We start from the raw sequence: 16492 nt of genomic DNA, 5'->3' as shown, positions 1-16492 counted from the left end.
GAAATATGAACCGTTACACCACTAATATGTATTCTCTCTGGGGACCTTGCATTACTATTGGAAGTGCACTGGCAGCCATATTTTTGCGTCATTTCTATACAGCTTAAATCATACAAACACACAGGATGTTCCATATACTGGCATGATGAGAGCAAACACTTTCCTGATAATATGGTGGATGGCATTAGTTGCTAAGGTTGGAGTGGTCAGTAAAGTTTAAGGGGTTCTGGTTTTCGATATCGATTTCCTATGGAAAGACTGCATCTAGCCAAAAATGCTTTTTAAAAACCTTGAGCTTTAAATTTCAGAAAGTTCCAGATGGCAGATGCTCTCTCTGGTCCGCTCAAAAGCCACCTAAGGGTGTTTTCTTTTTTTTTGTTATTCATCATGAACATGCATTAATAATGTGCCTCGATGATTGTACTAGCTCAGTCTATTTATTTTTTAATTTATTTTTATTCACTGTAATAGTATAGTGTAGATGGACAGGAAATGATAAGAGGGGCAATGTGTCTGGGAAATGTCAATAGCCGTCTTCGATAAACCAGTCAGCTACATAATAATCTATTCATTAGAGGTGGGCATTGATGCAGATTATTCAGTTCAATTATCCAATATTCTTACCACCCCCTACTATTCATTCAGACTACCAGTACAAAGTTTGGACACACTTGACTGAATTTAAGTTTCTCATCTTATTGAAACTATTTAATTAAAGGCTTATGCTTAAATTCATGAAATCACGGATTTCAGTTTGGTACTTTTTTCATTCTTTTTTTTTTTCTCCCCTTTTCTGCCCAAATTTGAATGCCCAATTCCCAATGTGCACTAAGTCCTTGTGGTGGCGTAGTGACTCCGGGTGGCAGAGGACAATTACCCCATGTTACTCTACCCTCCCTAGCAACCGGGCCAATTTGGTTGCTTAGGAGACCTGGCTGGAGTCACTTAGTATGCCCTGGATTCAAACTCGTGACTCCAGGGGTGGTAGTCAGCATCTTTACTCTGAGCTACCCAGGACCCACTTCACAGTTTTGATGACTTGACTAAAATGGGGAAAATGACAATAATAAAGACTGAAAGTTGGTATGCTTAAACTTTCGATTGGTTGTGTATATATTGTTTTCTAAAATGTAATATTTTTCCTTACAGGTGGTGAAGACCATAGGATTACGTGAAGTATGGTACTTCGGACTACAGTATATGGACACCAAAGGATACCTTACATGGTTGAAACTTGATAAAAAGGTAATCGTACTGTATATGACCAGTTTATTGGCGATAACTGTATTGCAAAAGCAAATTGGCCCGATTTCTACAATGAAGTATATACATGTAAAAACTGTATTTGAATCTAACTACATTCCCTCTCCTAAAGCATGTTGAGTCTTTAAGGTGTTGGATTATTACACATTCAGTTGGTTAAACATTTAAATTATGTTTCCTGGTTGTTGTCTTTGAGCAGCTTGATGCAATATATTATAAAGGAATGAGGATTTCCTCACTTGTGGAACTGAATAGCTTTTGGAATTAGTTTTGGTGAATTATGATACATTTCTGCAGGAAAAGAATTAGCCCCATTTGTACTTTTGATCATGTGAACATGTTTCTTTTTTTTAATCGAAATTTAATACAGAAAATTAGGAGTTTAGTGCCTTGTTCAAGGACGCAGTGGTGGTGGCTGTGGGGATCAAATCAGTGACCTTCTTATTAGCAGTGGCTTTATCCCACTACACCACCACCACTCTATATTTTGTGTATGCAAGGAAATCCAATTTATTTGTTGTGCCTCTGTATATCTTGGACTGCGCAATTATCCGTAATTATTTAAGTACATGCAGGTCATATCTGAGGTTTATCCCATCAATCTAGGGCTGGGTGAAATGTCAAAAAAATTTAATCTCAATTTTTATCAAACTTGTGGATGATTCCCAATTAGATTAATTTTTTCCTCAACTTTTAAATTTACCCCAATGTACTTGCCTCTAGCGGTTCACGCTGAGCAGTGCAGATATATTCAATTATTACAATTCAACTCGCAAAGTTTGTCAGAATGATCGCTTGCCAAATGTTGGCTATAGATGCAGTACACTTGAAACATGTCACAGAAAAATTCAATAATTATCAATCTTTCTGAATCGTCATGGTAAAAGGAGCGGTGGATATTTGATTCTCCCTTATATATCCTCTCCATGATTTGAAATGAAGTGCCCATATCTGTCTCGTAACTAACGCTTTTTATAATTAAAAAGAAAGGGGACATGCGCAGAGGCCAGTTATGGTCTTAAGCTGGTGTAAACCTGCTACAATCCCACTGTGTACAATCGTACTGGGAATATTTCCACTGTCTTTTATATCAGTCTCCGTTTTGTTTACCTGTCACGTTAATTTGGAGCGCGCCACACACCAGCAGCTGATCAGATCAGGAATGGCATTAAGACAAGTTCTATGAATAATTTTTCTCTTCCTTCTTCAGCCTTTGGAAAAATTGCCCATTCCTACATCAAGCTAAATAAATAGGATTAGGAGCAGTAAAAAAGACAAAAGGGACATTTTCTGGAGAAGGAACTTGTTTGGCTTCATTCCATTTGTAATCATCAGATCAGAGCTCAAAATGAAAGCACGTAAGATCACGTGTTTAACCTTGAAACAATCACTTTTGATCAAATGGAAACTGGCTAACTTAAAAGAGAAACTTAAAGGACACTTCTGAAAAGGAAAATCCTTTTTGGTCTTGTTTTCCTGGAAAACTGCATTTTTAGATGCATATAATCTGCTAAAAAGATCATCAACTTTCTGAGGTACACTAGCATATCGACCTCAAGCTAACAGAAATGGGCTAAAAATTACAAACCCCTATTCAAATTGAAAAATAAGTTTTCTTCTTAAATACAGCATCGTTTTGGCTGTATTTTAAGAAGAAATGTGTGGAAGCATATTTGGAGAAGTAGTGTATTCCAAAGTAGTTAGAGGTGTGACTGTCCTAAATAAGAGATGTGTCTTTGGAATCAATGATGTGGTGATATTGAAGTGATTAACTTAATTTGAACTGTCTTGCCTACTGCACTCTTGGGATTTCTCAGCAATTTTGTGCTGAGAACATAAATAGATTTATTTTATTAAGCTGCTGTTCTTATTGAAATCAAGACTGACCATCTCACAAATGATTTTCATAACTTCACAGGTCTCCTCTCAGGATGTAAAGAAGGAGAACCCCCTCCAGTTTAAGTTCCGTGCCAAGTTCTTCCCAGAAGATGTGTCAGAGGAGTTGATCCAGGAGATCACTCAGAAGCTGTTCTTCATGCAAGTGAAAGATGGCATTCTCAGTGATGACATCTACTGTCCTCCAGAGACTGCTGTGCTTCTGGCCTCCTATTCGGTTCAGGCCAAATTTGGCGATTTCAACAAGGAAGTGCACCGGCCTGGATACCTGACATCTGATCGCCTCCTGCCCCAACGGTGAGGACTTTGAATGAGCCTTGCTCTGATAATTAATTAAATTGTTTAAGAAGAGACAATGTGAAGCCTGTTGTAACTTGTTGATTGTCATGCCCCACTCGAGGTCTATGTGATTCCCAACCTGGGGTACAGGTACCATTGGGGGTATGTACAGTAAGCAGTTTCCAGGCATACTCGAAAATAATTGGATTTATGCTATGTTGAACCTCACATGAAAATTACATATATAGCTTAAAATTAAAATAATTAAATTAGGGGTGGGTAAAAATATAGATTTTTCCAATTAATTACGATCTTCATTCGATCAATCCTGATTTAGATCTTTGACTCTGTGAAGTAGAGCCCAACCGATTATGGGGTTTTTGAGACAGATACTGATTTTTGAGGGGGGAAATTCACAGATTACCGATATAGTGGCCGATGTAGTTGATTTTTGAGCTGGAATGAAAACAGACTATTTCTATGTGGATTGACTATGAAAAGGTACTCTGAAGGCTGGTTTCTTAAACATGGACATTGTTTATTTATTTTCCTGCATTGCATCTCACTAACTAGGAAACAAAGTAGCACTGTTGTCAGAAAAAGATGCTCTGATGCTACCTTTTAATTAGGAATGCACCGAAATGAAAATTCTGGGCCGAAACCGAAACTGAAAATCCAGGATGCACTTGGCCGAAAACCGAAACCGAAATTTTTACCTATTTAAAAAAAAAAAAAAAAATGGTGTGTGTAATTGTATTCATTTTATACTTTTTCATTAATTTCATGAATTTAATGAATCTGAATTGTAAAACTACAAACCAATAAAATAAATCACACTTTTATTGAAAGTAACACCAAAATTGGACAAAAAATATATTAAAACTATATTAAATATTCTTCTTCTTTCAGTTCTGTAAAATCTAATTTTACAGATTTTATTAACAGTTATCCAAATAATTTAAAGTTTTAGAAAACTATTATATGAAAAACAACAGTCAAGTAATGAATTTAGCTAACATCTTTCAAAAAGTTTAAATATGCAACAGTAATTTTAATTAAAACAAAAGGCAGAGGGCCTCTATTCCACTGATCTATATATAACTATAATATATAATAATATATATAGATCAGTGCTCTATTCTGTTTATGTAAACGTATGTACAATTTAAGTGAAAATCATTGTGCAAAACAACAGTGCAAAACAGCAGTAATTGAACTAAATCCAAACTCAACTGTAAAAGACAGATGTATCCTCATGTGAAGTAGGGCTGTCAAAATTGCTCAAAAATGACATTCGAATATTCCCTCTAAAAAAAACACATATATTCGAACTATTCGAATATCTGGTTGCGCATTTGGTCAATGACGCGCATTACGTCAATAACAGGACAAATTAATACAAAGAGACATAACTATTTGTATAGGTAGTTTATTTAAGTTTAAACATATTTGACAACGTATTACCTACACAAAAACAAGTAAATCAACTAATGGCCAAGACCTCACTCTCGCTCGCACGCGCAGGCACTCTTTCTCTCTCTCTCGCCCTCACGCTCTCACGCATAACGGTTTAAAAGAACAACAACAATAAACAAATGTTGAGTGCTGATCAAGAGTTTTGTGCAAGCAATATAAGGTCGCGACTCTTGTCCCAAATATAGCAGGCTTCATTCAGTGATTAAAACAAATTATTAACATTAATTGAAGTTTTACAGTATATAGAACCGACATTGAACGCTCGAGCGAGCTGTGCTGTGGTAAACATGGAACTTTTCCTTGACATGAAACGGTAAATAATCAAACCAGTGGAAGCCTGCAGTGCATGAAACTGCTGTATCTAACCTACCTTATTCATGCAACATCTATTCAGTCAGTACAGTAGCCTTACATTTTAGTCATGTTTCTGTTTAACGTTAAATAAAACGAGGCACACAATTCCGAGAAATGTGACAACAAAGACCCCTCAGGCAGCACCCACTCGCAAAAGCAGACAGCCGCACATCTGCTACCGCGGGCGCTGTTTTTTTCCACATTCGAATATTAATTTTCACCTTCGAATTTCTGTTTTTTAAAACTATTCGAATATATATTCGAATTTAGAATATTCGTTGACAGCCCTAATGTGAAGAACAAGTGGAATGTAATTGCTATACACATCATATTGGACCGCTTTCTATTTGAGTACAAGTGACAGGTTTCGCTTCAAGAACAAAAGTTGCTAAACTTTCTGTCAGTCTCTGCTGTCAGAAAGCTCATCAAGAACATGAAATGCTGCACAGAACAGTCTCTCACTCTGTGCTGCTGCTTGGGCAGATAAATACCTGTGCGCAATCCACGCAAGCAAAGGAAAGCGTCTTTGTTTATGCGACCGTAGTCAAGGGGATTGTCGCTTCTAGCGTATTTCCGCTAGATACGCCTCAAGTTGTGGTGTAGCTGCGCTAGTTGTGACACTTTCCTGTAGAATCTCTTGGTGTGTGTGTTGTGTGTGTGTGTGTGTGTGTGTGTGTATATATATATATATATATATATATATATATATATATATATATATATATATATATATATATATATATATATATATATATATATATATATATATATATATATATATCTTGACATTTCTGCTGAATAAACACTGCAGATCGCAAATGTGATGTCCTTATCAGAAACTTTGAAGAATTTCCACACCGCTGACATGATTGGCCTTTGTTTGGTAGCGCCGTTATAAGGGCTAGATCGATCCAGAGTGAAATCTGAGCACTGAGGGGCGGGGCGAGGAGGTATTTTCGGCTCATATTTTCGGCCTTTTTTCTCTTTCGGCCAAAAACCGAAAGTGCCATTTTCGGCCGAAAATTTTCAGCGGCCGAAATTTCGGTGCATCCCTACTTTTAATCTGTAACGTTACTGACTGCACTGACAAACCATTGACATGGTATTCAGGGACAGGGTTAACGTTATACTGAAAAGGGAAAATGATGGGATCATTGTTTAATATCTTTCCAGTATGTATTTCACAAACTATTTAGCAACTTACCGTGAAGACACCGCTTAACTCTGCACTGTCAGCAGAACCACCAACAGCTCAGCTCCGTAAACAATGGAGTCGGAGTGCGCTCTACGTTGTGACACCAAATCTAAATCACCCCAAACATTATTTTCTGCATTATATGTTCTGAAGAAAGAAAAAAACAAACTTTTCATATCTGTGCATATTGGAAAACATTTATGCCGATACCAATATATCTGTGAAAGTCCAACATCGGCCCTAATGCAAAGTTTGGCATCGACATCCTTACACTGCTTTTTAAGAGCAGAAGTTTGATTTGACACATTCCATGTAATGTGCTTCCAAAGACGAGATCGTTGCAATACATTTCTCATTGAATAATGTCTCTTAATACATTTTCTGTTCTTTATAGTTTGTTGATCAAAAGCAAAAAAATAAACATTAATTCTAAACAAACATCTCACAGATGCGCTAAAGAAACGTGCATGTTCTATCGTTAATATTCGCTCACTGGCTGAGCTGCTGCCTGTATTCTTAAAGAGACATTACCGTCATAACTCTTGTTCTACATATCAATCTAAATGATGCATGCAAATTAATATTTTGTAACATACCAATTTAGTAGGTACCTTGTATAATTATATTTATAACGGCTTTAGCTAAGGGACCATTTCTTTCCTATGCTAGCAAAATTATACATCATTTAAATTCGGCCATATTTGCTCATGGGCACTGAGTTCTGAATTTAAGTTCTTTTTAAGTTGATCACCTGAGCCGAAAATGCCATGCTTACTCATCAGTCTGAAGATACAGGAATATGATGGTTCTAAAAAGCTCCTTGGTCATACTCCATAAAGCATGGGATGGATTTTAGTGTGGAAACTTTGGAAAATGAATTCATGTTTCTCTCCCTGTTGTTTCATTGACCATGTCCATTTTTTGCTGTAGGGTTCTAGACCAGCACAAGTTATCGCGTGACCAGTGGGAGGAGAGGATTCAGGTGTGGCATGAGGAACACCGTGGAATGTTGAGGTAAGCCGATGTTCACTCCATAGACTCTTTTCACATTTCTGGGTTTGGAATGTGGACGTAAACTACAGTGTGGTCAACTTTTAAATGGGAGAACATGGCACATTTTATTTTTGTGTTCCCATTTGCTCAAACAGCAAAAGAAAAAAAAAAATCCACTATTATAATTTCCCATGATTTTGACTTTGAATAACAAAACCGTTATTCAATTATTTGAATAGAATGTACTCAAATTTAGCAACGGGACAATATTCAAACTCCCATATTGATCACTGAAGCTGAAACTCGCAGCAGGTTTACAATGTTTAAGCCTTCGTGTATTTACCGTTTAAATCTCATGCGAGCTACTCGACATGTAAGAAATCCAAAATAATTCCAAATTACAGACTACGCTTCTCATTTGTTCTAAAACTTCTTTTTGAGTGTCAGGTGACATTTCTTCAGCACTCATTTTTGTGTGCCACCATGAACAGAGGTGAAACAAAACAATCATCTGGGGATCAGATTGTTTAAAACTAGCACATTGGATAGGGTGTCATTGCTGCTAGGATAATAGACTAATCTGCTCTACAGTCATGTCTGGGATTGGTTGGAATACTCAACCGCTGCAAAAAGATGTTATTTGAAACTTTGACGCAACAGGAGTAGACCATAATGGAATGCTGTAATTGGCAGTTTTCACAATTAGATAATCGTGACATCCACAATCTTAATCTCGATTACTTTTTTGAATTGTGCAGTCTTAATTTATGATGCTATATTAAGGAAATGTGTCATCATAATCTTAAAGTGTATATAGCAATCAATGGCTGTTTTATGGCTGAAATATTAGGCCTACTACTTCTCATCTGACTTTCACTTATCCCAGTTTGTGGTGCAATTGCCTCTATTGCAGGCAGATGTCTTGGAAATAAAAAAATCACACAACACTGTGTAAAACAGTTAAAGGATGGGCAAGGAGGAGGCGAGAACCGGCCTGACGATAAAAATCATAGTTTAATGGAAAACTTAAAAGACAACACATGACGGACATGTCCGCTAACGATCTCTCTCTGACGCACGGCCCTCTGCAGTCAGCCTTTAAACCTCACGGATGCATAATTAGCCTAATACGGGACCGGGTGTGTAGGATCACGACCCGGCCCCGCCCTCCGCCCTGCCACACACTATTTTGCATCGTGTGAACTAGTGCTGGTCATCTTTGATAGTCGTGCTCCATCTTGGTATTTTTTCAGCATCTTGTGCTGGAGTGTTGCATTTTTAAGATGCCATTTCAAGTTCAAAAGAACTTCAAATGTTGAAAACGCATCTCTCGACACATGCATTCTGTTTGTTGGGCTGCATTTAGTTTTTTTAAACACTAGAACACGTTCGTTCTGAATGGTCCCTAAGGTGTCCCCACATGTTATTGACTGTTGAAAGCAATGGTTGACCAAAATAGATTTTTCAATGACAATGGAAACTGTGGTCAGGGTAGATGGTAAATGGTCTGCACTTTTTTAGCACCTTTTTTTTAACCTTAGAGGTTACCAAAGCACTTTACACTGTGTCCCATACACATACTCACACTTACACACCAATGGTGGCAGAGCTGCCATGCAAGGTGCTAGCCCAACGACACTTCGGCATGTGAAGTCGTGTGGGCCGGGAATTGAACTGCCAACCCTGTGATTAGCAGCCGACCTACTCTACCACCTGAGCTACAGCCAGGTTAGATGTACAGTCTGTACAATGGCATGCACTGTATAAAAGGTCCTAGATCCCATGATTTTCAGACTTTTTGGCAGAAAGGTGCGCACACATACTAACGATTTATATAAATGTTTTCTGCTCGCGTTTCATGAATAAGGCCCATTGAACGGACTGTACTTCTGTTCCTCACAGCCTCGTTTTCATTAAAGTTCAATTAAAGCCAGACTGTAATTTTTGCACTACAAGAATCACCTAACGGATTGCAAAAATAAACCTAGTTTTCAAACTGCTTTTTTTGAAAACTCCCTGTCTGCCATTAATCTAACAAACAGATAGCTCCACCCTCAAGTCACGCCATTGGTTGAGTCAATGTTGTTGTGTCTGGCTGGACGGGTCTCTCAAAACAAACAGCAAGTTTTATAGCACCGAAGAGAGTTATGTTTCTCCATAATAAGCTGGGAGATGATATTTTTAGTTTTTTAAACTTTTTAAAGAGTGCTAGCACTAAGCGCAGCGTTATGCCATAATCAGAAGCACAAAGTCAGATTTATTTTAGGTATTTTTGTGCAAGCATGCATAAAATATAGGCGCACATGGGTTTGGCAAAATTGGCCGTGCAACACGCTAATGGGCGGAGTCTAGTGCAATTTAATTCTGAGGTTCTTCTATTAAATTGTCCATTCCCTCAAGCTCCAGTGATATAAACAAAGACAGCACATTCATTCAAGTTGGTTGTGTAAATGTACTGTATGAAATGAACCTGGACACTCTTATTTATTTTTTTATTATCGTCAAGATTTGGATGTACGCTCCATTAAATTATAGAGATTATAATTCATAATTTTCATCTCCTGACACAAAAACCATGACCAGTATTAATGTTGACCGTATCAGCACAAACTTCACTTCTACCAATTGATTTTGAACAATTAAATTACAAAGTATTTCACAATTCAAATTACACTTCAAACAAAATGTTGCACACACTCTGAAATGGATCCGATGGCGTCCACCAGCCCAAAATTGGCCAATCAATTTATAATTGACTGACATCCAACATCAGTCTCTTACTAATTGAAAGTGATAATTTTGTTGTCTAATTTTGTTGTTTTATGCTCTCCGTAGAGAGGATGCAATGCTGGAGTATTTGAAAATAGCTCAGGATCTAGAAATGTATGGAGTGAACTATTTTGACATCAAGAACAAGAAGGGAACAGAGCTGTGGCTGGGTGTGGATGCCCTGGGCTTGAATATCTATGAGAAAGATGACAAGTGAGTTCAGCCTTTCCCTTCATTCATTTAACATTTGTCATATCTGTATCTGTAGTGGAGTTACAGTTTAAACAAATCTTTTCATAGACTTATGATGGTTTTGTTATACATAGTGTATTTCTCTGCTTTTGAAAATTAAATTCTCTTCCTTGATTGCAACACAATGGTAATGTAGTAGTTTCAGAGAGTCCCACCATTGTTCTTTGTCATGTACTGTGTCATTATTCTGTATGGTACCATGTTCTATACATGGCATCCAAGGTACTCCAAAGGACCATGGCACTACCATTGTGGTCTAAAATTATACCATGTGTTACCATTATACTATACTATGTCCAAAAATATGATAATACCATATCACCTTTTTGTAAGTGGTGTTTTGTCTTTTATTTGTCTTAATTTATACACATCTGTTACTGAGAAGCGTGTTTTTTTTACTTGTCAATGACGTCTGATATTCTGACGTTTGCTCAAGAGTTGGGGAACATAATCTGGAGAATGTGTTATTTTAAGTAACATACATTTTATTTCCAGTGCACACAAACAGAGATCTCTTTGTGTATGTACAGAACTTTAGTGGCGACTAATGGCTTTTTCCCTACAGTGCCCTCTATTTTAACCGTAGCAACAAAGACTGGTTTTTCAAGGGGAGTGTGAGTGTGACGGAGAGAATAAGACTTCACAAGCACACACATGTAAAGATAAGAATCCATGTTGCACAACAACTTGTGAAATTGTTCACATTCTTGAATCTTTGCATTGTTTTCTTGTGTGCTATTTTTTGTGTTTTGGCTTCAGTGTGTCTGCTGAGTGGCCCATATCCTTAGTTTCACATTTGTTTGAAAGGAACTACCTTTGAAAAAAATGTCAATCGCCAACTGCACAAGGTTGTAACTTAACACTACACACCGAGTAATATAAAGGCAATGTCCTGAATGTCCCACAGTGATCTAAAAAGCCTTTATGACTGAAATTATACTAATCAGATGTTCCAAGGTAAACAGTGGAAAATTAAGTATGTCAAGGGGGTCCAGAACATGATGTTTCTGTCCACTTTCTATAAATAAAATATATTACGGTTAAAAATCAGTAATTTGAGTATGGTTGAAATGCCCTACTTGCATTCAAACCTTTAAAGACCCCTTGAAATCTATAAAGCTATAGTGGTACATCACTTAAAGAATTCAATGTGCATTTCTCAGACTCGCACAAGTGTTCCGGTTCATTTATTGATGATTGAAAAGTCTCAGGGTTTTAGCGAATCTGTGCTATTTGTGATTTTAAAATGCCTTTTTTTTTTTTTTTTTTTTGTCTGGCTTTAAAGAACAAAAGGGATATTAAAAGACACATTATTCAATGTAACTGGAATGTGGGATCTCCTCTTTGATGGACGCTTCACTGAAGAAGTGTTCGTTTAAATCTCAAGCACTTTTCAACAAAAAAATGCGATTTTCCTGGTAATCCAGGGCTTAAATTTCTAAAAGCTAAATTCAAGCATTTAAGCCATTTAAGGACACTGTGCAAACCCTGTAAACAGTGTAGAAAAAACCAAGCGATATAGAGATCGATAAGTTTGATGGGTCATTTAATATTTGATCACATGGACAGAAAATAGTGTTGGAAATTTCAAAATATCGTCCTGTCCCTACTGTCTATAGTTAGTTAGTGTACTCCTTAAAGCTGACAAAATAACTTTTTTGTACATTTAGCAGATATTCGCATTAAAAATGTAACGTCTTTCTTTTTTGGTAAAATGGACCAAAATTAAGTTCACAACTCATCTTGCACTCAGGGTATTTTGTCCAATGAAATGCATTCTAAAACGAGAATGCCCATCCCCCACTAAATACCGTCTTACCTCTTAACTAGCAATCGCTAATTAATGGTTGTTTATCATTTATAATTGGAGTGAATGGTACCTTAGATTTTGAAGCCCAAAAAAGTGCATCCATCCATCAAAGTAATGCATACGGCTCCAGGGGGTTAATGAAGGCCTTCCTGGATAAGAAAATTATCCATATTTATAACTTTATAAACTATAATCACTGGCTTCTTATTGCGGCCGTCCGCAGGTTCATGAGAGAATCGAGTTCCGGCATATGACATATGCATAGCGTAAGCTCTGGTGAGAAGTGACGAACGCAGAAGCGCACGTTGTTTACAGCTAAGGAAAACGTAGAAAAGTAGTGAGTTGTTTTAGCTATACTGTAGATTTGTATTAGTCTTAAAATGGTCCGTTCATGTGTCTATCCAGTCATTCCAATCATCCATTCATGGCAGCATACACTCTCAGCCTCTGTTTGGCATTACCTCGCATTTCCTGCATGAGCACCAACTTGTCTCCCGTACTCTCCATCTACCAGATTCTTTTGTTTGTGCCGCTGCTTCAGCCTCCTCCATCTCCCGGAGATCCTGGTCAGTGTACTCCATTCAAACAAATAGGGCTGGGCAAAAAACTCAATCTCCTCTTATAACGAGTATTAAAAATACTCGTTGTTGACTTCTAATTTGTGACCGGCGTTTTGTTTTGCTCTATCCTCTGCGCTTCCACATTTGTCACTTCTCACCGGACCTTACGCCACTCCAACGTCATACGCTGGAACTTGACTCTCTTGTGAACGTGCGGACGGCCGTTACCGCAAGCCAGTAATTATAGTTTATAAAGTTATAAACATTTGTTATTTTGATACAAAAACACATCGCTTTGCTTCAGAAGCCTTTATTAACCCCCTGGAGCCATACGGATTACTTTTTTTGATGGATGGATGTGCTTTTTTGGGCTTCAAAATCTAAGGTACCATTCACTCCCATTATAAAGCTTGGAAGAGCCAGGATATTTTTTTTATATATAACTCAGATTGTGTTTGGCTGAAAGAAGAAAGTCATCTACACATATAATGGCATGAGGGTGAGTAAATTATGGGATAATTATAATTTAATGGCTAATTCCAAGTTATACTAACTATGACTTTATTAACTATATTTAATTTTTGAATCAAACTATGGTCACTCTTTGCAAGGTTAACTAATAAAAAGCAAAAGTCCTAAAATAAAATTAAAAGTGCCGGATCTATCATTTCATCATTTTAGTTTGAAGTTTGCTGTGTCACATAAGGAGGGCCACAGTTGCATTGTTCTCTTTGCTACAATTTTAGACAATGTGACATGCACATTGGCAGGCGTAATCGCATTGACACTCCCATGAGCTCCACAGAGCGATCACACAGCTCACTCCTTACTGTGATAATGTCATTCGCTTACATTAGTCACAGACCCTTCCTTGTCTTCAAATTCCTTGAGTATCTCGATGTTGGACCTTCACGTGCCTTTTGGTACAGCATTCTCAAAGCACAAACATTTGGCATATGATTAGAGAGATATCATCATATGTGTCATATTTTAAAAGATTTCAAGACCAGTGCCATGTTTGCTTTGTGACTCTCTATGTTTGGAATGAACATGTTTGTTTTGTTTTTGTTAACTCTTTTGTCATTGCCTCTACAGACTCACACCAAAAATTGGATTCCCCTGGAGCGAAATAAGAAATATTTCCTTCAGCGATAAGAAGTTTGTCATCAAGCCTATTGATAAAAAAGCTCCAGTAAGTGAAACCATGATTGTGGCGCAAGCTGTGAGCACACAGTCCCACCTGAAACTGAAAAACTGCTTTAACAAGAATTGAATTTCTCTTATTCCGGCCTTATGTACAGATGTTTTATGTCCTTCAGCTCATTACCAATGTTACAGCTTTACTTTCTACTTTAGCTTTACCCAACAAATATTTTGGAAATGTGACCCACCTAAAACATAGTTTCCGCAGAGATGTAATTTCTGGAAACATCCTGGGGTATTTTAGGATATAATTTTTGCTTGGAAGACCGGGAAAGTCTGCAGTATGTGACAGTGTACGGTCAGCCGTTCGTTATTGCAAAAAGACCTAGACGGGATGATCAGACCCAGACGCAAACCCCTGAAGGGGCTTATTTTGTTATAATGACCAGCTGACTGAAGAAATATTTGAGATCTGAATGCAGTTATTGACCAATCTGAATGTATTATTTCAGAGAGCTGTGTAGTGATAAATCTTAAAATTTGGGAAATTCATTGGTCAAAATGTATAGGAACCCGTCAAAAATCTTTGGTTAGAAAAGATGGCAAGGTGCTTTCTAGGGATGTGTAGGTTTTTATTTTGCAAGCATACGTGAATCAGCGTAAAGACTGATTTCCCAATAAACAGACATGGCTGTTGAGCCTGATAAATGGCGACAGGCAGACTTTCATACAGCCTTATCTCAGAGTGTAAGCCTGTCTGCCTTTATGGCTGCTCAGAACAATGCCTTCTGTATTTTTTTTTTTCGATTATCATTTTTTCATTAATTGTTTTTACACACAGCGGTTCTCAACTGAAGGATCGCTCCACAAAAATGGATCTCAGGTCTGTATTGATGGGGTCATGGACAGCAGGGCAGAATCAATGCCAAATGCAAATAATACTGCAAATGCAACTAACCATATTATCATGCATACTGCATTTAGAAAATGAGAAAATGCTTCCCATATTTATTTAAAAAAAATAAAATTGTCAAAGGCTGTGTCAAATCAAACTATACAGTATTTTGGCCTATAGTCATATTTAGCCAAGTGTTTGTCACATATTTTAAGGTTTTTAAAGCTCAGTGCATCAATCGTGCGCGCGTGTGTGTGCGCACGTTCGCGGCCGGCTCTGCTAAAGGATGACAGGATTTACTACAGTACTGTTCCCTCTTGACGTGATTTGATTTGTCAAATGTGACTAGCTGAGCAGGATAATAATACAGATAGCAGTATTGGGGAACATTGACACTTGAAACCATAGCTTCTCAAGAAACAAGCTACGGATACGCGCTTGCGTGCGTATAAATTACGGCGGTAAATCGATAAAAAAAAAAAAACAATTCTGTGATTTAATCACAATTTAAATTGGTGCATAATATATTACAAAAAACATTTGGTAAATCATCATAAATGTCTCAAAGAACAGTCATCGTTTATATTAATGATTTAAATATGGTTTTTTTTTGCGGATAGTTAAGACACATTTTTACATGTATAAATCTTTGCTTAGATGTTTATGTATGCATACCATAAAATCATTGGACATTTTGTAATTACAATTGGGCTAAATATGCCATTTTTTCAGTTGACTTTTTTTTTTTTAATAACAGGAGCAAATGGGCAGATTCCATTCATATCAAACTTACTGTAAGTGTTCATTGCCAACGCATTATTAGACACTATATATACAGATATTAAAAATATTGAATGCTGACGTTTCATTTGCTGAAGTTTAAAATCTCAAAACTATTATTTTCTCTGGCTGCTGTTCGGTCTCTACAAGTACAGCTGTCTGCAGCTTGCTGAACGGCCACGTTCTTCAGTCACTTTCGCGCGCACACTGGTTCTCTCTCAGGCGGTTTTGCTTTTTGAAATGGGTTCAGATGAAAGTTAGTTAGCGTTTTTGCACAATGCGAGGAGATACAGCAGCTTGCCCGTAGTGCTTACCTGCTTTCGGATGAAAAGTATACATTCTCCGTACGGTAAATCCGCTTCTGTGTTTATTATGCTCGGGCGTGCGTTGCGTGTAATGAATATGCGTGCACTGCTTCACACAATCACTTTCTGTGTGAGGATGTGCAGAGCCGAGCGTGCACCTCCTGAAAATGTATAGGCAATATTAGCCACATGAAGTGGGGGTAAACATTGGTGAAGTTGATTTGTTTTCTTTATTTCCCAGCTCAAATATAAATGTTAAAATGGGGCACAATGATTTATAAGTCCTTGCATCTGTGTTTCTCACTTCTTTCTTCTGAACCCTGCAGGATTTTGTGTTCTACGCCCCCCGTTTGCGCATAAATAAACGTATCCTACAGCTGTGCATGGGGAACCATGAGTTGTACATGCGCCGCAGGAAGCCGGACACCATCGAGGTGCAGCAGATGAAAGCGCAGGCTCGAGAGGAGAAACAACATAAACAGATGGAGAGGTGAGGATGAGTCACCATGGCGATGTGAGCAG

General features: G+C 37.6%; 1 protein-coding gene across 1 annotated transcript in view; it reads left to right on the top strand.

Moving 5' to 3' along the window:
• The window catches only part of LOC127624069 (ezrin-like), a 53304-nt gene that overhangs the window by 24632 nt on the left and 12180 nt on the right, over positions 1-16492 (top strand). Inside the window, exons 4-9 of the mRNA XM_052098702.1 lie at positions 1150-1245; positions 3182-3456; positions 7394-7477; positions 10292-10438; positions 13943-14039; positions 16297-16460. Of these exons, the coding sequence (XP_051954662.1) occupies positions 1150-1245; positions 3182-3456; positions 7394-7477; positions 10292-10438; positions 13943-14039; positions 16297-16460 (863 nt within the window). The remainder of the gene's footprint in view (positions 1-1149; positions 1246-3181; positions 3457-7393; positions 7478-10291; positions 10439-13942; positions 14040-16296; positions 16461-16492) is intronic.

This window comes from Xyrauchen texanus, chromosome 30, assembly GCF_025860055.1.
Source record: "Xyrauchen texanus isolate HMW12.3.18 chromosome 30, RBS_HiC_50CHRs, whole genome shotgun sequence".
Lineage (NCBI taxonomy): Eukaryota > Metazoa > Chordata > Actinopteri > Cypriniformes > Catostomidae > Xyrauchen > Xyrauchen texanus.
This window is presented reverse-complemented; position numbering and strand designations above follow the sequence as displayed.